This window comes from Ahaetulla prasina, chromosome 13 (assembly GCF_028640845.1).
Source record: "Ahaetulla prasina isolate Xishuangbanna chromosome 13, ASM2864084v1, whole genome shotgun sequence".
NCBI lineage: Eukaryota > Metazoa > Chordata > Lepidosauria > Squamata > Colubridae > Ahaetulla > Ahaetulla prasina.
In genome coordinates, this window is record NC_080551.1 from 13,848,884 (window position 1) to 13,871,773 (window position 22,890).

At 42.9% G+C, this 22,890-nt stretch overlaps 1 protein-coding gene across 4 annotated transcripts in view; it reads right to left on the reverse strand.

The window, feature by feature from the left end:
- Positions 1–9,691: 9,691 nt before the first annotated feature.
- The window catches only part of MFGE8 (milk fat globule EGF and factor V/VIII domain containing), a 48,622-nt gene continuing 35,423 nt past the window's right edge, over positions 9,692–22,890 (reverse strand). For 2 of the 4 annotated variants that reach the window (XM_058156015.1, XM_058156018.1), the window contains 4 exons: positions 20,979–21,123; positions 19,078–19,280; positions 14,477–14,632; positions 10,207–11,560 (listed from right to left, as the gene is read on the reverse strand). In XM_058156015.1, coding sequence (XP_058011998.1) covers positions 11,417–11,560; positions 14,477–14,632; positions 19,078–19,280; positions 20,979–21,123 — 648 coding nt within the window. In that variant the 3' untranslated portion in view covers positions 10,207–11,416. Of the gene's footprint in view, positions 10,071–10,206; positions 11,561–14,476; positions 14,633–19,077; positions 19,281–20,978; positions 21,124–22,890 lie in introns of those variants that run through there. The other 2 variants (XM_058156017.1, XM_058156016.1) reach the window with 2 other exon arrangements.

Sequence of the window (22,890 nt, forward strand, 5' to 3'; positions counted from 1 at the left end):
ACAAATTAAACACCCGTGTTGTGCAGAAATCACTAAGCTTGGTTTGACTCTTAATTAGGGTTTTTGATGACTTAGCATGTTAGGTGAACAAAAAAGCATTCACAGGCTTTTTCTGCTTTCATCAGAATGACCAAAATCATGCTGTAGCATTGCAGTGTGACCTCTGTCCATTTGAATATGTCGACACTACAAGGCATATACTGTATAAGAAGGTCAGGAGTTACATTGTGAGACTACTTTCAACTTTCTACTTTCAACACTCTATCCCTCTCCCTTTGCCCCTTCTGCAGATACTACTAGTAGGAACTAGTAGGGACTATTTTGGACAATAAAAATCAGTCACCATGTTGTGGGGGGTTGAGTTAACCAAGCTTGTAAACACCCACCATAAACCTGTCTGTTCTAAGTCATAGTGTCTCACTGAATATTCTCTGTAGCTGCCTATGGAATTCAGAGGCATTCCAGCAAGTAAAAATAAAAGACAAAACACATTGTTTAATAACCCAGTTCCCATTCCTTTTTTTTTTCTTTTAAAAGCACATGTTAGAAAATTAAGTCAGTTCTGAGAGACTGGAAATGCCAGCCGAGGTAACCCATGAGCAGACAGGTGTGTGTAGGTACAGCATCGCTTACTCTTTAACAGATTATCAGACTTGGAAAGGACCTTGTAGGTCATCTAGTCCAGGGGTCTCCAACCTTGGCAACTTTAAGACTTGTGGACTTCAACTCCCAGAGTTCTGACTTGTGGACTCTGGGAGTTGAAGTCCACAAGTCTTAAAGTTGCCAAGATTGGAGACCCATGATCTAGTCCAACCCCCCACCCAAGCAGGAGACCCTACACCATTTCCAATGAATGGCAGTCCAATCTCTTCTTGAAAGCCTCTGGTGATGAAGTTCCCACAACTTCCGAAGTCCATTTCTGTTCCATGGATTGATTGTTCTCACTGTCAGAAAATTCCTCCTTATTTCCAGGTTGAATCTCTCCTTGATCAGTTTCCATCCATTATTATTCTTTGTCTGGCCTTCAGGTGCTTTGGAAAATAGCTTTTTTATTTATTTATTTATTTATTTATTTATTTATTTATTTATTTATTTATTTATTTATTTATTTATTTATTTTCATTTATATCCCGCTCTTCAGGGCGGCTTACACTATGTTAGCAATAGTCTTCATTCTATTTGTATATTTATATACAAAGTCAACCTATTGCCCCCAACAATCTGGGTCCTCATTTTACCTACCTTATAAAGGATGGAAGGCTGAGTCAACCTTGGGCCTGGTGGGACTAGAACCTGCAGTAGTTGCAGGCAGCTGCTGTTAATAACAGACTGCACTAGCAGCCTGAGCCACAGCTTGACCCCCCCTCCTCTCTGTGGCAGCCCCTCAAATATTGGAAGACTGCTATCCTGTCTCCCCTGGTCAGTCATGGCCAGTTCCTGCAACCATTTAGAACTCCTTCAGAAGGGGTGCACCCCTGGATGGTTATTGTTCCTGGTAATAATTCCAGGGAAATCATTCAACTGTCACAGTTTGGCAAAAGCTTCTGGGTCACCATGACCCCATACATCATATTTAAAGCTGGAGGTAGATCCCTACAGAAGGAAAAGTAGAGCTTAGTCTTCTTTGGAGGCACCCATTGTCCAAAGCAGAGACATCACCCTGCCAACAAAAGTGCATATAGTCAAGGCTATGGTTTTCCCAGTTGCAATGTATGGCTGTGAAAGTTGGACCATAAGGAAGGCTGAGCGTCAAAGAATTGAGACCTTTGAACTCTGGTGCTGGAGAAGACTCCTGCGAGTCCCTTGGACTGCAAGGCGATCAAACCGGTCAGTCCTAGAGGAGATCAACCCTGACTGCTCTTTAGAAGGCCAGATCCGGAAGATGAAACTCAAATACTTTGATCACCTACTCCCTGGAGAAGAGCCTAATGCTGGGAAAAATTGAGGGCAAAAGAAGAAGGGGACAGCGGAGAACGAGGTGTCTGGATGCAGTCACTAAGCAATAGATGTGAGCTTAAATGGACTCCAGAAGATGGTAAAGGACAGGAAGGCCTGGAGGAACATTGTCCATGGGGTCATGATGGGTCGGACACAACTTCCCAACTAACAACAATAACAACAACATCCTCGAAATCTGCAAGGACTTTCTTTATTCATGTCCAACAATAATTCCACAAGATCAAGGCACTTTGGTTCCTGATTCTTTATGAACATTCTTACTTTGTTTACTGGGCACAGTTACATGACCTCTTCTCCTCCTGCCAAGTTTTTTTGTGGGGATAAATTGGAAATGGTGGGTTGTTTCTTTTTTCCACTCTTTTCAGGAAGCGGCTTTCGTGCTGGACTTCAGACCGAATCTTTCCAGGGCATCGGTCTCTGGCTCAGCACCATATCTCTGGCCAGGAATTCCCTTGTTTCAAGGGAGGATGGCCAGAGCCTTGTGTTTCCGGTGCAGCTGTCTTCCAGACACCTGGCAGAACCAGCAGATTGATATGCAAGAGTGAGAGACAATGCCTGTCTCTGCGGCACGATCTACAGAGAGACAGGATTCCCATCTATTTCCTGCCTTGATATTCTGGAGACTTTATCAGTTTCTGCTCCACAGGGGGAAAAAATAAATGTTGGGAGGTTCCTGGTGGCCAAAGACAGAGGTTACCGGGAAAAGTTTGTTACAGGCCATTCCCTGTTAGGTCCATGGTCTGGAAAACATCAAAGTGTCAGTGTATTGTGAGAAAGAGAGAGAGAGAGGGAGGGAGAGAGAGGGAGGGAGACAGGGAGGGAGGGAGGGAGACTTTAAACTAAAGTCGAAGTCCTTTCAGAATGAATAAAACAAAAAATGTAAATCTTTCTGGTTCAATGCACAAAGAAAACTTAAGAGTACCCCAGAGTCACTTTATAAGGGAGATGGATGTTATTAAAAAAAATGAATGTATAGATAAAATAAATAAAAAAGAGGGGATCAGGAATTTATTTAGCACCTTGTCTATCTATTCAGAGAATGCTGCATTCCCTCGCATCCTGGACATAAATTGTTTCAATTCCGACTCTCAAAATGATGCTACAGAGCACTGCACACCAGAACAATTAGACACAAGGACAGTTCCCCTCCCCACAAACTCTGCTAAAGAAATAATTCCCTCAACACTGTCAAACTATTCACTAAGGCTGCATTATTATTACTATTAGTCTTCTCATTGTTCCTATCACCCATCTCCTCCCACTCATGACTGCATGACTGTAACTTATTGCTGGTATCCTTATGATTTATATTGTTTCCTAGTATGATTTGATTGCTTATTTGTACCTGATGACTATCATTAAGTGTTGTACCTTATGATTCTTGACGAATGTGTCTTTTCTTTTTATGTACACTGAGAACGTATGCACCAAAGACAAATTCCTTGTGTGTCCAATTACACTTGGCCAATAAGGAATTCTATTTTATTCTATGTTGGCTGGATTCACAGTCACATTAAGCCATGATTTGCTTTAAATTTGCTTCATCCAATATTTCAAAGTAGCTTGGTTCGCACTCACGCTGAGCCAAAAGCAAATGAACTGCATTGTGGCTTAGTGCAGTGGGATGGACACACATACACCGCACACATATTCACACACAGACACTCTTCTCAAATATCTGCGACATTTGCAAGAAACCTGGAAACGACAATAGACAAAACTGCAATAGACAAAACCAAATTGTATCCAGTAAATTCAAGGTAAGGGGGAGATCTGAAGCGTAGACTTCACAGTTCCGTTTTCCAACCAACCATCGGTCATGAGGTCTTGCCTGTTTTATACAGAGGATTAAAGATCTTGAAAAGTAGCTCTAAGCTCACCCCAGTGCACCCAACTTGATCAAAGAACGCCTCTGTTGAAAACCAAACTGTTAAAAAGTATTATTATTTGTAAAGTAGCAGAAAGAAAGACATGCTCCCAGTATCATTTTGGATCATTGGGTGAGAAGAAGGTAGAGGGAAAGAAAGACCGACAGACTTCCCCAAAGCATCGAGTTAGATGTGCAAGCGTATGAAACTTTAATCAGTTAACTGATCTGCCAAATGCCAGCTCCTGGGTTTTGTTTAACGAGCTGACAGTTGTATTTACAACTGTGAAGCAGAGGTGCGAGGGAGGGACCGGCTGAATGGGTAGGGAGAATGGAAGGAGCAGGGAGAGCGAAACCAGCTGCTAGAGCCATTCTCCCACCTTGGCACCAATTTTTATGATAGCTGTGCCTGTCTCGGATGGCATCCAGGGCCCCAGTATTTATAAGTAGCTGCTGAGCAATTAAGAACCTCCTCCCTCCGAGACCAGCACCTCAAAACCTTTGATTCTGGAAGAGCTGCAATTGAATAGTTTCTCTGGATCTTGAGGTCCTCCCAATTTCCCAGGGAGAGAAACAGCTCCTTCCCGGATGGGCTATGAGCCATACCTAAATGAGAGCACCCACGAAACATGGCTGGATGACAAAACCTTGAAGTAAAGTACGATTCAAAATAATAATAATACGCCGAAAGATGCCCCTTTTCTAATGGCTCGCAAACCGTGAGAACCAGACGGGTTTTTATTTGGCCAACTTGGAAAGGCACCCCGCTTCTTCCAGCTCGGTGAGTCTATTCGCACGGCACGCTTACATGTCGTTGATCGTGGTTTCTCGAGCCAATTTTGCCCAACCCACTGGACTCACAAACTGATTTCGCAGCTTAAAAAGGTAAAGGTTCCTCTCATACATACGTACTAGTCATTGCCGACTCTAGGGGGCGGTGCTCATCTCCGTTTCAAAGCCAAAGAGCCAGTACTGTCCGAAGACGTCTCCGTGGTCATGTGGCCGGCATGACTCAACACCAAAGGCACATGGAATGCTGTTCCCTTCCCACCAAAGGTGGTCCCTATTTTTTCTACTTGCATTTTTACGTGCTTTCGAAACTGCTAGGTTGGCAGAAGCTGGGACTAGTAACAGGAACTCACCCAGTTACACGGCAGCACTAGGGATTCGAACTGCCGACCTTTCGATCGACAAGTTCAGCTGTCTTAGCCCCTGATCTACCGGGTGCCCTTTTTGAGCCAATTTTGCCCAACCCACTGGACTCACAAACTGATTTCGCAACTTGGGTTATGCTAGATTGCCAAGGGTAGTTGGCGGCGTTTGCAACCACACACTTTTAGCAGTTGCTTTGCGGCCCTGCGAAAATTCCCCACGAAGCGATGGAGAATCTCAAGAGCCATCCTGAGAATCGGAAATATCATTTCGTTCGGCCATCGAAATGTTTCTCTCTTCATAGTTCCAAACAACTGAAATGGGGAAGGAGCACAGCTCAGTATCACAGCAATTCCTTGTAGAGTCAAGGTTGTTAAGTTTCACCTAGTTTAAGAGTTTAGGTACCAGTCAATGCAAGAATCCGTGTCTAGTTCACACATCGCCCAAACCATGGTTCGCTGGGGATTCACACGCCTTAGTCAACTATTAGCCATGGTTTACCAACATCACAAAGGCTGGATTTAGACAACACGTTGAGTTACATTAGGGTCCCTTGGCTGAAGGGCAAAGTGTAGACTTCAGCTAGTAGTTGCTTTGGTTTCTACAGATTTTGAGGTCCAGATCAAAGCACTCTGCGATTTTCTTAAGCCCTTAATGGTCTCCAGCAAAGGGTTTAATCCTGCAGTGCATCTGGCAGAGATATTAAGAAAAGGATTTTTCGGGGATGCTATTCAGTTACATTTGGAAAGAAGACGTGCCCTTTGCTTAGGAAAAAGCATACTAAAGATAAACAGAAGGGGGAGTTGGGGAAATTCAATATTTTGACCACTGGAAAAGTAAAAAGGGATTAGCAAGAGATGGCTGGGTGGAGCTTCTTGGTTCCCATGGCATTCTTCCAAAGTCTCTCATCCGTGAATTTGTTTGGATTGTTCTTCAAATAAGCAGTTTGTTATTAACTCCGAGTACCTATCGGTGCTTACCTTGCTACAAGGTTTCTCCATTGCATAAATATCTATCCTCAGCATCTTCCAGCACAGCAAGACTGCCTCACTTCCACTCTGCACCACCCCAAAAAGTCCCTGCAGATAATTTGGAGAAGATGCTTCTACTCTAGCCTTATGCATTCCCCACCCAAGGACAATTCAATCACTCACTTCTTACTCCTGAACTACATCTGCCCCCTATTTGCTACTTCTTGTACATTGGATTTGTTCCCTGTGCTGTCACTCTCTGCTTCGCTGCTTTGAAGCCTCAAGGGTTCAATTGTCCAATTTTTTTAAAAAAATGAATATGGAAAAAAGAAAGCAAATTGCCCTACAGTGAATTGTCAGAATTTCCTGGTGTACCTTTGTGACTTCATTGTGTGGAGAAGGGCACAAGGTGTGCTGCCCTTTGCTGCAGTACTCAAGGGAATTATTGAATGTGGAGCATTGAATCTCACACCTGCTCAACAGGAGAATCTTAGCTATAGGGGATCAGTGACCAATGGCTGGTCATGTCCTGCTTAAATGTCTGCCCTAATGGGAAGACCATTACCTCTTGATGCTTTGTTCTCATAACGTTGCACCCCAATGTATCGACCATATTGTGGTTTACTTTATTGTATTTTTCGGAGTATAAGACACACCAGAGTGCGTCAGAGCAGCTTAGTTTTTGGGGAGGAAAATAGGAAAAAAAACCTGCCTACCAGGTATTCATCTGGCTAGCGTCCTTAGTCTGGTCAGCTTCAGTACATTATTTTGCTGGTTTTTATCCCCTTCTTGGGGATAAAAAACAGCTTCTAAAGCACAGCTGATCTTTGGAGAGAGAAGCAATGAGAAAAGCAGGCAAACCATGGAGATCGCTTCACTCGCTAGCGCCTCGTTAGGGCTGAAAAAAAACTTCACAGCTGAGAGTTGGAGGGAACAGGCAAAGCACTTCACTGCTAGCACCTCGTTAGGGCTGAAAAAAAGCTTCAAAAAAACTACATTCATACCCAAATTTTCAGCCTCTTTTAGGAGGAAAAAAGTGTGTCTTATACTCTGAAAAATATGGTAATAGATCCCTGGTGGCACAATGGTTAGAATGCAATATTGCAGGCAAATTCTGCCAAGTACCACCGGTTCGATCTTGGGGTTGACTCAGGTTGACTCAGCCTTCCATCTTTCCGAAGTGGGTAAAATGAGGACCCAGATTGTTGAGGGCAAGAGGCTGACTCTGTCAACGGCTTAGAGAGGGCTGTAAAGCCCTGTGAATATAAGGCATATAAGTCTAAGTGCTATTGCTATTCATTTGATAGCTTAATCCTTACCAGGATAGATGAGTGAGAAGTCCTACACCTTTAGTATAAAGGTGGGAGGTGATCATGGCTGGGTTATTCAAATGTTATAACATTCTTTACAGATAGCGTTTGCTGGTGTGGTTTTATTGATTTGGTTTTCATGAAACAATTCAATGATGTTGTATACTGCTTGAAAGTGCACAACGGAAGCAGTTCAAAAGCATTGGGGGGGTGGAGGGTCAAGGTGGGCTCGGAAAGCAATCGGATCAGAACGTGTAGACATGTGACACAACTGCACCCCAACAACAGGAAGGATGCCCAAGGATTCAGCTTGTCCTCCAATTTAACAACCTTTTTTTTAAAGCCATGATCGTTAAGCAAATTAATTGCAGTTGTTAAGTGAATTACATGGTTGTTCAACAAACCCAACTTCTCCCATTGGGTTTGCTTGTCAGAAATTGGCTAGAAAGCTCAGAAATGGCTATCACACGACAGCAGGACATCATAAATACATGCCAAGAGTCCAATGGTCTGCAGCTTCATCCTTCCTCTATCTCATTTCCCCGAAGTTTCTTCCTTCCAATAAATTGAAACAGCCCTCCGAAAATAAGAGTTCAGGTTCTTGGAGAAACAGTATAGCCCTAAACTCTAAATAGCAACTTCATCCAACAGCCCTTCAAATTTGGGACCTGCAGACTGATCCTGGTATCCTAAGATCCACGTTTGAGAGCCCTCCTTCTTCTTCTTCTCCCATAACCCCTTGCAGGATGGAATCTAGGCAACTGAATGAAGATGAAGGTTTACTGTCCGGATGCTTTTCCTGTCGCCAATGCGGAGTTCTGTTCAGCAGATATAGCCTCTCTGTGCCCAGAGAGAGGAATATCTGCCTCTACCTAGGATCAAACTCACAGCCTCCTGATTGCGAGGCGAGAGCTCTACCTCAAGGCCACCTCATTACTCGTTTAAGAGCCTAATGAAAACTCACAATTCCTTGTTCTCTGACTAGCAAGAGTTCAGCAAAGAAGTTTCAGGCTTCAGAATCAGCTCCGTAGGGCAAATCAAAAAATGTTTTAGCTCTCTTATTTTCCAATGTCAAGTTTCAGGAGAACCTTTGCTTTATAAGGCTCCCTGACAACCACTTACACCAATGACAGGGAACTTTCCGATGACCAAGAAACACACACCTCATTTTTTGGAAAAGTCAAAAGCCATCAAGAGAGGCTGCACCATATATATGGACAGGGCTGAATTAGGGGAAAACTTGAGTTTTATTGTTGTTTGCACATGTTTTTATGGTGGTGGTTGGTTGCCCAGTCCGCCAGATGTTTAGATTGGATTTGGCATTATTATCCACCTATCGGGTCCTTCCCAAGGATCTGGATAGCCAGATGTTGTTTGATGCTGCTGAAGGCATGATTGCAGGATTATATTGCAGGGCCACACCACTGAAGCTGACAAGAGCATAGAAAAACTCAAAGAAATAGTGCAAGGTCAGAGGACATGGCAAGACCTGGCCCATAGAATCACCAAGAGTCAGATGTGACTGAATGGATATCACCATCATCACCACCGCCACCAATGTATGCCACCCAACTTTCAACAATCCTGGGCTTTGAGCCGTCGTGGCGCAGTGGTTAGAGTGCAGTACTGCAGGCTATTTCTGCTGACTGTCGGCTGCCTGCAATTTGGCAGCTCAAATCAAGGTTGACTCAGCCTTCCATCCTTTCCAAGGTGGGTAAAACGAGGAGCCAGATTGTTGGGGGCAAGAGGCTGACTCTGTAAACCATTTAGAGAGGGCTGTAAAGCACTGTGAAGCAGTATATAAGTGTTATTCCCTTCTCCCTCCTTCCTTCCTTCCTTCCTTCCTTCTCAGTGGTTACAATCCAGTATTGCAGGCTAACTCTGTTCACATTGCCAAGAGTTTGATTCCTGACTGTCTCAAGGTTGATTCAGCCTTCCATCCTTCCAAGGTGGGTAAAATGAAGACCCAAAATTGTTGGGAGCAATAGGCTGACTCTGTAAACCGCTTAGAGAGGGCTGTAAAAGCACTGTGAAGCTGTATATAAATCTAAGTGCTATCGCTAGTCCTATTGCTTTCAAAATGTTGGATATGCCATACTGGTGAAGTAGCCATTTCCATCTGCTTCTTGCCTCATTATGGGGAGAAATTGGGCAGTTTTCTCCAAGCTTATCCTGACAGGATACTAAACAGGGATGGCGCTGAGCATCGCTTACGTAGCTTAAATTTCCAGAGATACAAAACTTGGACAAAAAGTTTCAAAGGCTTTCTCCGAGTTTCTCCCGAAAGTAACCAGTCTAGGAAGATGCGTTTTCATTTGTTATCACCCCAGCTCCCTCACCCTCCCACCTGTTGGTTCTTTCTTTTCTTTTTTTAAAAAAGCTTTTTCTAAAAAAAATTCTGAGTTCCATGCAGGGAAAGAGACATCAGAAAGCAGAGTTCTTGTTTTTAATATTGCCCGTCCTTCTTTAACACGGCATCCCATCGCGAAGTCACAGCCGTCATCAGAATTGCTTACAACTTTGGATTCTTTTGCTCTGGGGTTAATTACTTCCAGAACCCACATCCTCATTTCTCCCCACTCCACCCCAAAGCCAGCCACCGACTACAGAAAGACATATGTCCCAACCCAACCCAACCCAACCCAACCCAACCCTCCCCATTCTCAGCCCTGCCAAACGAACGGTCCCCATCTAATTGCGTTTTTCTTTTTTTAAAAAAATGTTTTTCTTCCTCTCCAGAAAATTCTGTTTCTTCTTAATGTCTCTGCCAAGCACGAAGTTGACATGACGGTGTAGAATCCGTGGTAGCAGCTGCGACAAGGGCGGAGGGGAGGGAGAAGAAAACACTTCGGTTATTTCAGTCGGCAAAATGCATAGTACGTATTTGGGGAGAGAAAGAGACTGAGTGGCTTCAAAAGAGCCTGGGTGGGAGGCAAAAAAAAAAAAAAAGACAAAACAGCAAGATCCGTGCAAGTGAAAAATCTCATTCTCGTGGCTTAACAAAAAAAAAGAAAATAAACTTTCTAGCCCTCATGGTAGCAAAGTTAAATAGAAGCGCAGGTAGGAATTGGCTGGAGCTGAGAGAATTGTGATGTAGGTTCCTCAGGCAGGAGAAGGATTAGCGAAGATGACTTATTCTCCCTCAGCAGCTGGAGTGGAACAATACACACACACACATACACACACACACACACACACACACACACACACACACACACAACAACTCGGCGCATCTATTTAATTCCCAAAACCGAGATGGCAAAACTACCTGTTCCTTTGTCCATAAAATGCACACCAGCTGTCTAAAAGCAGAATTCCTGCAAGTGAAAAATCTAGTTCTCATGGCTAAAAAAGGAAATAAAGTTTCTAGCCCTCATGGTGGCAAAGTTAAATAGGTGGGAACAGGTGGGAATTGGCTGGAGCTGAGAGCATTGTGACGTATGTTTCTCAGGCGGGAGAAGGATTAGCGAAGATGACTTATTCTCCCTCAGCAACTGGACTGACACACAAAACTGGGCGCATCTATTTAATTTTCAAAACCGGGATGTTCCATAAAATGCACATCAGCTGTCTAAAAACAGAATCCTGGGGACTGTAATTGCTAGAGGAAGGGAGGACCTCTGCTAGAGAGCTCAAAGTTTCCCCAAATTATAGTTTTGAGGGTGCCTTGGAGAGAAAGAATGACTGCGAAAAACTGACTGAAATCTACAGTGTTTGGTCATGCTCCAGGAGAACCCGAAACTTGGCAGGACTTTAAAAATAGAGAGTCCTGCCACAGAAAAAGGGTCCTTAAAGTGCAGTGTTGGGAACCCATTGAGAAGGCCGTACCGCAATCATACAGACCGGGCAACCCTGCCTCAAAGAGCCAGCCGCATAATTTGAGAAAGCAAGAAGGGGCAGAAAAGCGCCAGGTAGGACATACTAAAATTCCTTCTTTCACCAGCTCCTGATACCATCTTTAAAAGCTTGGCAACGCCCAACCCGTGAAAGACGAGACATTCTTACGAACGGTGCAAAAAATAAAAGATGGAGGAGATGATGATAAAGATTGAAAGCCCCACGGGATCTCTGAGGGGGGAAAAAAGGGAAAGAGCATCCATGGGGAGATGTGGAGCAGTCCGATTCTTGACCCCCTCATCTCTCCTATGGTCAACCATCTACTCGTCGCATCCCAGGAGTTCCATTCGCAAAGTGATGCGGTTGTGCCAAGCCTCGGGGAAGATGCGGACAAAGCGGGCGTAGAAGGGCGCATCAAACACGTTCTTCTTGTGAGAATTGTTGTCATGGTTGCCTTGGAATATCTATGCGGGGAGGGGAAGGGGGAGTAAAGAAGAGGTTGATTTTTAAGATGTTAGCAAAGGTTTCCCAAAGGTGCTTTTTTTGTTTTTGTTTTTTGTTTCAAGAGGCAATTGGACTTTCGGCTGTCTCTTTGAAGACGTTTCGCTTCTCATCCAAGAAGCTTCTTCAGCTCAAGCTTCTTGGATGAGAAAGTCCAGTTGCCTCTTGAAAAAAAGCACTTTGGGACAGCCATGACCTGGATGACCAAGAATCTCCATAGACGTTTAGCAAAGATGTGAAATTCTCACCACCCTTCACTAAACAACTTTGGCAAGAAAGAGACAAAACTTACTTACCCACTGTCTCTCTTGCTTAGCATCAGAAATGTTGGGCTTACCTTGCAGAGAGATGGGTGGCAAACCAATTTAATAAATAAAGTAAGAAATAGAGATCTTCCAATTTCTAGGTTCTATCATATCTCAAGACCTAAAATGGACAACTAACATCAGAAATGTCATCAAAAAAGCACAACAAAGAATGTTCTTTCTGTGCCAACTCAGGAAGCTCAAACTGGCCAAGGAACTGCTGATCCAGTTCTACAGAGGAACAATTGAGTCTATCATCTGCACCTCCATAACTGTCTGGTTTGGTTCTGCAACTCAACAAGATAGACACAGACACATAATTGGAACTGCAGAAAAAAACAATTACTACCAACCTGCCTTCCATTGAGGACCTGTATACTGCATGAGTCAAAAAGAGGGCTGTGAAAATATTTACAGACCCCTCACATCCTAGACATAAACTGTTTCAACTCCTACCCTCAAAACGACGCCACAGAGCACTGCACACCAGAACAACTAGACAAAAGAAGAGTTTCTTCCCGAACACCATCACTCTGCTAAACAAATAATTCCCTCAACACTGTCAAACTATTGACTAATCTGCATTACTATTAATCTTCTCATCATTCCTATCACCCATCTCCTTCCATTTATGACTGTATGACTGTAACCTTGTTGCTTGTATCCTTACGATTTATATTGTTTCCTAGTATGATTTGATTGTTTATTTGTACCCTATGACTATCATTAAGTGTTATACCTTATGATTCTTAACAAATGTATCTTGTCTTTGTATGTACACTGAGAGCATATGCACCAAAGACAAATTCATTGTGTGTCCAATCACACTTGGCCAATAAAGAATTCTATAAAGTAATCATTGTGGTAGTAAGTCAAGGGCTACCGGAATATGCAGATTAAGATAATTTTATATTGATATATTGACCATCAACTGTGTTGTAAATGTTGTACCTTGATGAACGTATCTTTTCTTTTATGTACACTGAGAGCATATGCACCCAGACAAATTCCTTGTGTGTCCAATCACACTTGGCCAATAAAAAATTCTGTTCTTTTCTATTCTATTCTATAACCAATTTAAATTCGTCTGGGAAAGTGGAGGGGGGGCAGAATCCAAGCTAGAAACACATTTCTGCTACCTGAGAGAGACATCTTCCTTGTTCTTATAATGCCTTATATTCATTGACTAACTCCAGATATTTTTGGCAAGGGAAACCACAGGCAATTAGGCGAGCGACACCAGTAAAAAAAAAAAAGGGGGGGGGGGTTGAGAATGTTAATAAAAGGCGAGTCTCTTCAAATTATATTTAACTCCAAGTGACTCTGTTGCTTTCTTGGGAACACTGTAGAAATAATTTGTTACTGGCTTCTTTCGGGATGTTTTTAAAACTCCCCCCATCTAGTTTACCACCCTTGGATTTCCTGATAGTCTACTTTCCTTAATAATACTAAGTAGATCTGACCCTGTTTAGCTATTTTTTTAGATTAAGTGCTGCCACCTGGTGTGACAATAAAAACACTGGCATTTTGATGCTAAAGGGCAAGAGCACAGCCTTGGAGGCGTCTGTGGAGATTCTCAATCATTCAGGTCATGGTTGTCCCAAAGATGCTTTTTCAAAAGGCCACTGGACTTTGTTTTTCCTTGAAGACATTTTGCTTTTAATCCAAGAAGCTTCTTCGGTTCTGTCAGTTCAGGATTAAAGAAGCTTCTTGGACGAGAAGTGAAACGTCTTCAAGGAAAAACAAAGCAAGGCCAGTTGCCTTTTGAAAAAGCACCTTTGGGACATCCTTGGAGAATTATATTTCGTCATTTTATTTTTTTCCGAAAGAAAAACTTACAAACTAACCAAGCCAGGGCAGAAGAAAAATTCCAAAATTTCATAATACGCTGTAAGAGAGAAGTCATAAAAACTTGTTCACCAGACAACGGGGGACGGGGGAGAAAATGCTAAGGATTTAGGAGAGGACTCAGTATCGTATCTGAGTGGGGATTAATACATTGCAATTATTTCTTGAAAAAAAAAAGCTGGAAGTCATATTTCATAACTTTTGTTTCCTTCCTCCTCTCCCTACCTTCCCTCCTTCCTCCACTCTCTCCTTCCCTCTGTCCCTCCAGCCCTCCATTCCTCTTTTTCACAGACAAATAAAATTTTGGAGAAACTAGAAGAAACATTTCAGGACAAGCGTTAATGGAACTGTCTAAGAACTACTCCATGACATATAGAAAAAGTGCTGTGGAGAACAGCTGGATTATGAATGAATAAACAATATCCTGGTGTTGTAGCATTTTAAGGTATCAGTTGTTTTCATTTCTTTATATCTGTTGGGAACATTATAACTTTAACCGAAGTTTTTGCTGACTGTTTTGTCAACTGCTTTGCAAACTGAACCTGTGTTGAATGAATGAATGATCAATGAATGAATGAATGAATGAATGAATGAATGGTGAATGAATAAATGATGAATGAATGAATGAATGAATGAATGAATGAATGATGAATGAATGAATGAATGAATGAATGATAGACCCTGCACTGACTCCCAATCCTACAAAACGATTTTGCCCAATTCTACCTTGATGCTGTTTGTCCTGCTGTCATGGTACAAAGTCCAGGTTTTCCCATCATTGCTGTAGGCCACTTTGTAGGCTGCTACGTATTGGATGTGTCCAAAATCTCGTGCTCCCTGTGTTACGATCCCAGTCACTTTTTTCAATTTCTGAAGATCAATCTGCAGAAAACAAGCAAAACAGTTCCATCGGTAGAAGTAAATCAATCGATCAGAATCGAGCTGGAAGGGACCTTGGAGGCCTTCTAGTCCAACCCTCTGCTCAAGCAGGAGACCCTATACTGTCTCAGACAAGTGACTGTCTAGTCTCTTCTTAAAAACCTCCAGTGATGGAGCCTCTACAATTTCTGGTAGCAAGCCGTTCCACTGGTTAATTGTCCTCACTGTTAGGAAGTTTATCCTTAATTCTAGGTTGCTTCTGTCCTTGATTAGTTTCCATCGTTTCTTGTCCTGCCTTCTGGTGCTTTGGAAAATAAGTTGGCCTCCTTTTCTTTGTGGCCCTCAAATACTGGGATATTGCTATCATGTTACAACAGCTCTGAGAAAAGCGACTTATGACCATTTTTCAAACTTACGACCATTGCGGCATACCTATGGTCACGTGATTAAAATTCAGATACTTGGCAACTGACTCATATTTATGACCGTTGCAGTGTCCCAGAGATCACGTGATCCCTTTTTGCAGCCTTCTGACAAGCAAAGTCCATGGGGAAGCCAGATTCACTTAACAACCATCTTACTAACTTAACTTCAGTGTTTCACTTAACAACCGTGCCAAAATGGGTCAAAACTCACTTAACAAATGTCTCACTTAGCCATAAAAATTTTGCCCCCCAATTTGTGGCTCTAAGTCGAGATCTGTGCACACGTTTATATGTGAACCATAAAATATATAAAAAGGGATAATTTGAAGGAATTCTATAGTAGATCCATATATAATATATATAACCTAACAGTTCGAAAGCATGTAAGAAATGCAAGTAGAAAAATAGGGACCACCGTGGTGGGAAGGTAACAGCATTCCGTGCGCCTTTGGCATTGAGTCATGCCGGTCACATGACCACGGAGATGTCTTCGGACAGCGCTGGCTCTTCGGCTTTGAAACGGAGATGAGCATCGCCCCCTAGAGTCAGGAACGACTAGCACATATGTGCGAGGGGAACCTTTAGCTTTACCTTTTATATTAGATCCATACAGAGTGTAAAAAGTAAAAAGCTAACTAGGAGTTACTTTTTAACTAAAAAAAGTATATGCCTAGAATCATTGGCAGTTGGGCACTATATACATTAAATTTATTAATCATAAAGAGGATGATTATAACATATCAAAAATATAAAAAGTGAGATGGGAGCAACAGAAGAGTATAAGAGCTGCAGTGGCGCAGTCGTTAGAATGCAGTACTGCAGGTTACTTCTGCCAGCTGCCTGCACTTTGGCAGTTCGAATCTCACCAGGCTCAAGGTTGACTCAGTCTTCCATCCTTCCGAGGTGGGTAAAACAAGGAGTCAGATTGTTGGGGGCCATAGGCTGACTGTAAACCGCTTAGAGAGGGCTGTAAAGCACTGTGAAGTGGTATATAAGTCTAAGTGCTATTGGGAAGGAAGGAAGGAAGGAAGGAAGGAAGGAAGGAAGGAAGGAAGGAAGGAAGGAAGGAAGGAAGGAAGGAAGGAAGGAAGGAAGGAAGGAAGGAATGTTGGTCCAGTGGTTAGAATGCTGTATTGCAGGCTAACTCTGCCCACAGCCAGGAATTTCGATCCTGACCATCTCAAGGTTGACTCAGCCTTCCATCCTTCCGAGGTGGGTAAAATGAGGAGCCAAATTGTTGGGGGCAATATAGGCTGACTTTGTAAACCACTTAGAGAGGGCTGTAAAAGCATTGTAAAGTGGTATATAAGTCTAAGTGCTATTGCTAGTGCTAGAAGGGAATAAGAGCTACAGAATTTCAAACAAACTATTCTCAACAGGAAATCTTCAGCACCCTAAACTGCATTCAAGAGGGGTGGGTTGTGTTTTGTTTTTGTTGTTTTTGTTGTGGTTGTTAGGATCGGAAGGAATATTGCCCTTTAAAGACTAGGGGCAAACAGACTAAGCTTGCATCCTTCGCTTCTCTCCCATCTCTCTTTCCTTTTGTGCTGAGGTATAAAGGCTTTGCAAACTCAATATTCTTCAAAATGAAAAGGGGCCCTGAAAAACTTCAAAATAACAATTGGAAACCTGCTGAGAAGGATCCACTTTGATTCACCGACTCTCTGAATGAATAGAATAGGTTTGGACCAAGATTTGAGGCTGGAAAGATGAGGAAGGTATTTTAAATCTATCAAGAAACTGCCAAATGTAAAAGACCTTATTCGTCCTCACCCCCAAGATCAAATCTTTATTTTAAGACTCAACTTAAATACTGACGGTCAGTTAAAATATACCCGTTCAAGCAAACTGGCATATCTTTAAGGTGGTTTTCTTACTACAACACTGGCAATCCTCTTGTGAGAGTTAATATTGTAATACTAAATATTTAATATTAATATTTTAATCTTAAGTGAGACTTAATATACTCAGCTGTACTTTTCCACCCCAGGCCACCCCAGCGAAGCTGTCGAAGTGCTGTCCTATTGTCTGGAGGCCGTACGGGTCTGGATGGGGAGAAACAGACTCAGACTCAATCCATGCAAGACAGAGTGGCTGTGGATGCCGGCATCTTGGTACAGTCAGCTGCAACCGCAGCTGACTGTTGGGGGCGAGTCACTGGCCCCAATGGAAAGGGTGCGCAACTTGGGCGTTCTCCTGGATGGACGGCTGTCGTTCAAAGATCATTTGGTGGCCGTCTCCAGGAGAGCTTTTTACCAGGTTCGCCTGGTCCGCCAGTTGCGCCCCTTTCTAGACCGGGATGCCTTATGCACGGTCACTCATGCTCTCGTCACTTCTCGCCTGGATTATTGCAATGCTCTCTACATGGGGCTACCCCTGAAGTGCACTCGGAGACTTCAGCTAGTCCAGAATGCAGCTGCGCGGGTGATTGAGGGAGCACCACGTTGCTCCCGGGTAACACCACTCCTGCGCAGTCTGCACTGGCTACCTGTGGTCTTCCGGGTGCGCTTCAAGGTTTTGGTTACCACCTTCAAAGCGCTCCATGGCTTAGGGCCCGGGTACTTACGGGACCGCCTGCTGTTACCACATGCCTCCCACCGACCTGTGCGCTCTCACAGAGAGGGTCTTCTCAGGGTGCCGTCCGCCAGGCAGTGTCGGCTGGCGGCCCCCAGGGGAAGGGCCTTCTCTGTAGGAGTACCTACTTTCTGGAACGAACTTCCCCCCAGTTTACGCCAATTACCTGACCTTCGGACCTTTCGCCGGGAACTGAAAACTTATTTATTCATTCAAGTGGGACTGGCCTGATTTTTTAATTGCTAAATTTTTAAATTCTTAAATTTTAAATTTTAATTGTATTTTACTGGGTATTTTATATGGTCAATTTGGACGGTTTTAATTTCGGCCTTTATGGAATAAGTTTTTTAACTGTTATTTTAGTGTGTATATAAATTGTTTTAATGCAGGCTGTATACCGCCCTGAGTCCTTCGGGAGAAGGGCGGTATAAAAGTTTAATTAAATAAATAAATAAATAAATAAATAAATATTTTGGGTGGAGGGAGAAGATGGGGATGCTAGTCTAATGAAAACAAGGACTAGGAGAGACATGATAGTAGTGTTCCAATATTTGAGGAGGGTCAAATAATGGATAGAAACCTGCTGAAACCCACCTCTGATCCCAGGGCACTGCAACCATCATAACTACGAGCCGGTTGGCCAAGTGGCCAAATTTTGATTACGTGACCATCGAGCTGTTACACGGTCATGTGAAAAATGGTCATAAGTCACTTCTTTTCAGTGCTGTTGTAACTGAATAGTAACTAAACGCAAGGTTCTAAGTTGAGGATGGCCTGTAATAAGTTCTTCTATTATAAATCATGCTGTTCTTCTGACCCAGCTCCCCAAACACGTCAAACCCTCTGAAGTTAAACCAATGATTCCTTTATTAGGAGTGCCGGCAGCCCTGGCAAAAAAATTTCTCTCTCACTGCAGGCTAACAAGTCTGCCTGGCAGGGAGATGAGTAGTTGTCTGCCACATCTATTCATCTCCGCCCCCTGTCTTTTATCCCCAAAGCTAGGGTGGTGGCTCTTCCGTATCAAGGACCAGCCCACAGATTTCCACTGCTCTCCTCTCCTCTGCCTTCTGCACATCTGCGCATCAGGCACTGGACCCAGCTGTTTCTCGTCTTCCTCATCAGCCACCTCCAGACCTGAGGGCTGTTGACTCTCCGTCTGAGGCTGATGGATGGCCCAAGCTCCGCCTCTGCCTCTCTCTCTCTCTCTCTGACAGCTCCATTCCCTCTTCCCCCTTGGAAATCTCAAGTTGCCTTGATGCAGATCCTGACTCCCACACCTCCTCCTTCTCTGATTCAGCTGCTGGAGGGGATGGAGACCAACAGGTCACAAAAAGTGCAAGGAAGCTGGATGGTTACAATAAGGACCACGTTTATCAGCCCTACCCCGCAGATCCCACTTAAAACCGTTTCTTTTTATGCCAGCTTTGATCCCCTCTGGCAAAGACATACCTGAAGCCACTCGCCTGCCTTGTTAGTGAGGGCAGTCCAGGCATTGGATTTCCCAGTGTTATCAAGGCGAGCGTAGTAAGGGTGCCAAGCCATCTTACTTATGCCCCAGGTCTTGTACACGCTGGAGGCTGTGATCTGCCGGTCAGAGATGAGACGGGACTTCATGCCCAGTGGATCCAAGCAACCTGCCGTGTTGAAATACACTGTAACACAACGATTTATAGACATAGTGAAAGGCAAGAGTTTGGAAGGAAAAAAACTCTCCCAAGGATGTGCCTTTACGGAGAAACACCCACACACACAAAAAAATTTTAAAAGCAACAACAGACATTTAGATAGAAACCGCCACCAGAATGTGTCTCGATGATCGCTGATTGCAGATAAAGGATACTTTCAGGTTAGCATTTAGAATAACAGAGTTCGAAGGGACATTGGAGGTCTTCTAGTCCAACCCCCTGCCTAGGCAGGAAACCCTACACCACTTCAAACAAACGGTTATACAACCTCTTCTTAAAAAGTTCCAGTGTTGGAACATTCACAACTTCTGGAGGCAAGTTGTTCCAGTGATTAATTGTTCTAACTGTCAGGAAATTTTTCCTTGGTTCTAATTTGCTTCTCTCCTTGATTAGTTTCCACCCGTTGCTTCTTGTTCTACCCTCAGGTGCTTTGGAGAATAGCTTGACTCCCTCTTCTTTGTGGCACCCCTTGAGACATTGGGGAGATATATGCAGCAACAACCTGCCAGAATCCTACCCTCCAGATTAAGGATGTGATGTGCATTTAACTAGTTTTGTATCGACAGTCACTGACACTGGAATGGGAAAGTATTTAATTTTTTGCATTTTCAAACCCATTTCCAAACTGTAAGATTATTTAGCCTTTGAAAGGCCCAGTCCTCTGAATGTGACAATGGACCTCATCTGTTTAAAAAGACGGGAACTGGGAAAACGCTTGTACAAAAGGACATACTTCCATGAATACATAGAAATGCAAAGTATTTACAAAAATAGTTATTAGGTAAAACTGCCAATAACAGTGCATAGATTTGGGGAAATGCGCACCAAAGATGACTGCATTTTGGTGCAATTTTTTTTAATGAAATCAACTTGACAGATTTACAACTCTCTGCCATTTGTAGAACATACGGTTTTGCCTTCCATTTGTCATTCTTCTGTATTTTCCTGTCCAATCACACTTGGCCAATAAAGAATTCTATTCTATTCTATTCTATTCTATTCTATTCTATTCTATTCTATTCTATTCTATTCTATTCTATTCTACTATTCTAGGAAATATGACTTCTGTAATAGAGAAGTAAATGTCTGGAACACTCTACCTGATCCTGTTGTTAATCCCAAATACCTTTTAGAATAGAATAGAATAGAATAGAATAGAATAGAATAGAATAGAATAGAATAGAATAGAATAGAATAGAATAGAATAGAATAGAATTTTTTATTGGCTGTGTGATTGGACACACAAGGAATGTCGGTGCATATGCTCTCAGTGTACATAAAAGAAAAGATATGTTCATCAAGGTACAACATTACCTTAAACTGTCTACTGTGGACTTTTCATGTTTCTTAAGAGGTCTGTAAGGGGGACGTGCATAAGTGCATCAGCGTGCCTACCGTCCCTGTCCTACTGTCCCCATTTATATGTAATCATTCTATGTGTTTATGGCTATGTTTTGCCTATTTATATCCTTTTTTTTTGTGCCAATTTTTTTTCATGTGTCCATTTCTATGTCTGTACTGTTACTTGTTTCCTTATACTTGTTGATAAATAAATAAATAAATAAATAAATAAATAAATAAATAAATAAATAAATAAATAAATAAATATCCATGCAAGATTGTGTGCCTCCACCCAAATTCATTAGACCAATGGGAAGCATTTACCATTCATTTCACAGCCAATCAGTTCAAACCGCATCGTGCAGCCACGATAGCACGTCCCTGGATGGATTCGGAAATACTGGGCGATGATTGGAGAATGAAACATGTTGGTCACTGGGGTATGTTTGTCTTGATTGCCCGAGAAAATCTGCAGGAAGGAAAAATACAAAACGAAGAGTATCTTAAGAGTAGGAATGTGAATCCCTTTCCAAGGGCTACATAGCCCTGGAGACACTGCTTTGCCATATATACTTGTATAATAATAGCATAAAGGCTGGGTTACGGAGCTTTGGTTAGGGATACAAGAATGTGCATCCCTCTTTGGCTGCACGGATGATTTGTCTCGAACCACTTATAATTTTAAGTCAACTCTGAAGAATACATTTGATAGGAACGTGAGTTGACCTACGTAGATGCAGACTAATTTAAGTTCCTAAAGCCCAATTGGACTCAAAAAAACCCCATAGAAGCTAGTATCCTCTATAGCAGGGGTGTCAAACTAAAGACCCATGGGCCAGATTCGGCCCATGAGCTGCTTAGATCTGGCCCCCAGGGTTGCCCTGGAAAGAATAGAAAGAATAGAATTTTTATTGGCCAAGTGTGATTGGACACACAAGGAATTTGTCTTGGTGCATATGCTCTCAGTGTACATAAAAGAAAAGATACGTTCCTCAAGGTACAACCTTTACAACACAATTGATGATCAATATATCAATATAAATCATAAGGATTGCCAGCAACAAGTTATAGTCATACAGTCATAAGTGGAAAGAGATTGGTGATGGGAACTATGAAACGATTAATAGTAGTGCAGATTCAGTAAATAGTCTGACAGTGTTGAGGGAATTATTTGTTTAGCAGAGTGATGGCCTTCGGGAAAAAACTGTTCTTGTGTCTAGTTGTTCTGGTGTGCAGTGCTCTATAGCGTCGTTTTGAGGGTAGGAGTTGAAACAGTTTATGTCCAGGATGCGAGGGATCTGCAAATATTTTCACGGCCCTCTTCTTGATTCGTGCAGTATACAGGTCCTCAATGGAAGGCAGGTTGGTAGCAATTATTTTTTCTGCAGTTCTAATTATCCTCTGAAGTCTGTGTTTTTCTTGTTGGGTTGCAGAACCGAACCAGACAGTTATAGAGGTGCAAATGACAGACTCAATAATTCCTCTGTAGAATTGGATCAGCAGCTCCTTGGGCAGTTTGAGCTTACTGAGTTGGCGCAGAAAGAACAGTCTTTGTTGTCCTTTTTTAATGATGTTTTTGATGTTAGCTGTCCATTTGAGATCTTGCGATATGATAGAACCCAGAAATTTGAAGGTTTCTACTGTTGATACTGTGTTGTCAAGTATTGTGAGAGGTGGAAGTATGCAAAGGACCAGACCGCTGTGCCTCTGCCAGTGAAAACGGAGCTCGGGAGGGCCGCCGTTTTCAGCTACGACGGCCTCCTGCAACCCTCTGCCAGTGAAAACGGAGCTCTGGAGCCCGTTTTCACTGGCTGAGCGCTCAGGCCACCACAGGCGCCCCTGACATGAGTGACGTTGAGCTGGCCACACCCACCATGGCCACGCCCACCAGGCCCCTGACATCAAACATAATCCTGATGCGGCTTTCAATGAAATCAAGTCTGACATCCCTGCTCTACGGCAAGCAAAACCAACATTTAATTATAATATATCAAAAAATAGGGAGTGGGTTGAAAAAAGAGCTAAACCAAGAACCTGGATCATACAGGCTAACAAGATTGAGCAGATCCATATTTTGAAACATCTAGGAGTGCTTTTGGATAACCAGGATTCTTGGAAGGGCATCATAATAACACTTTTCTAGGTAGCACTTCTGGCATCAAGCTTCTTTTTTTCACCAAAAGGGGGAGCTAGTTCCTCCTACCCCACCTAGCTTTTCAAAGCTAAAACCAACTCA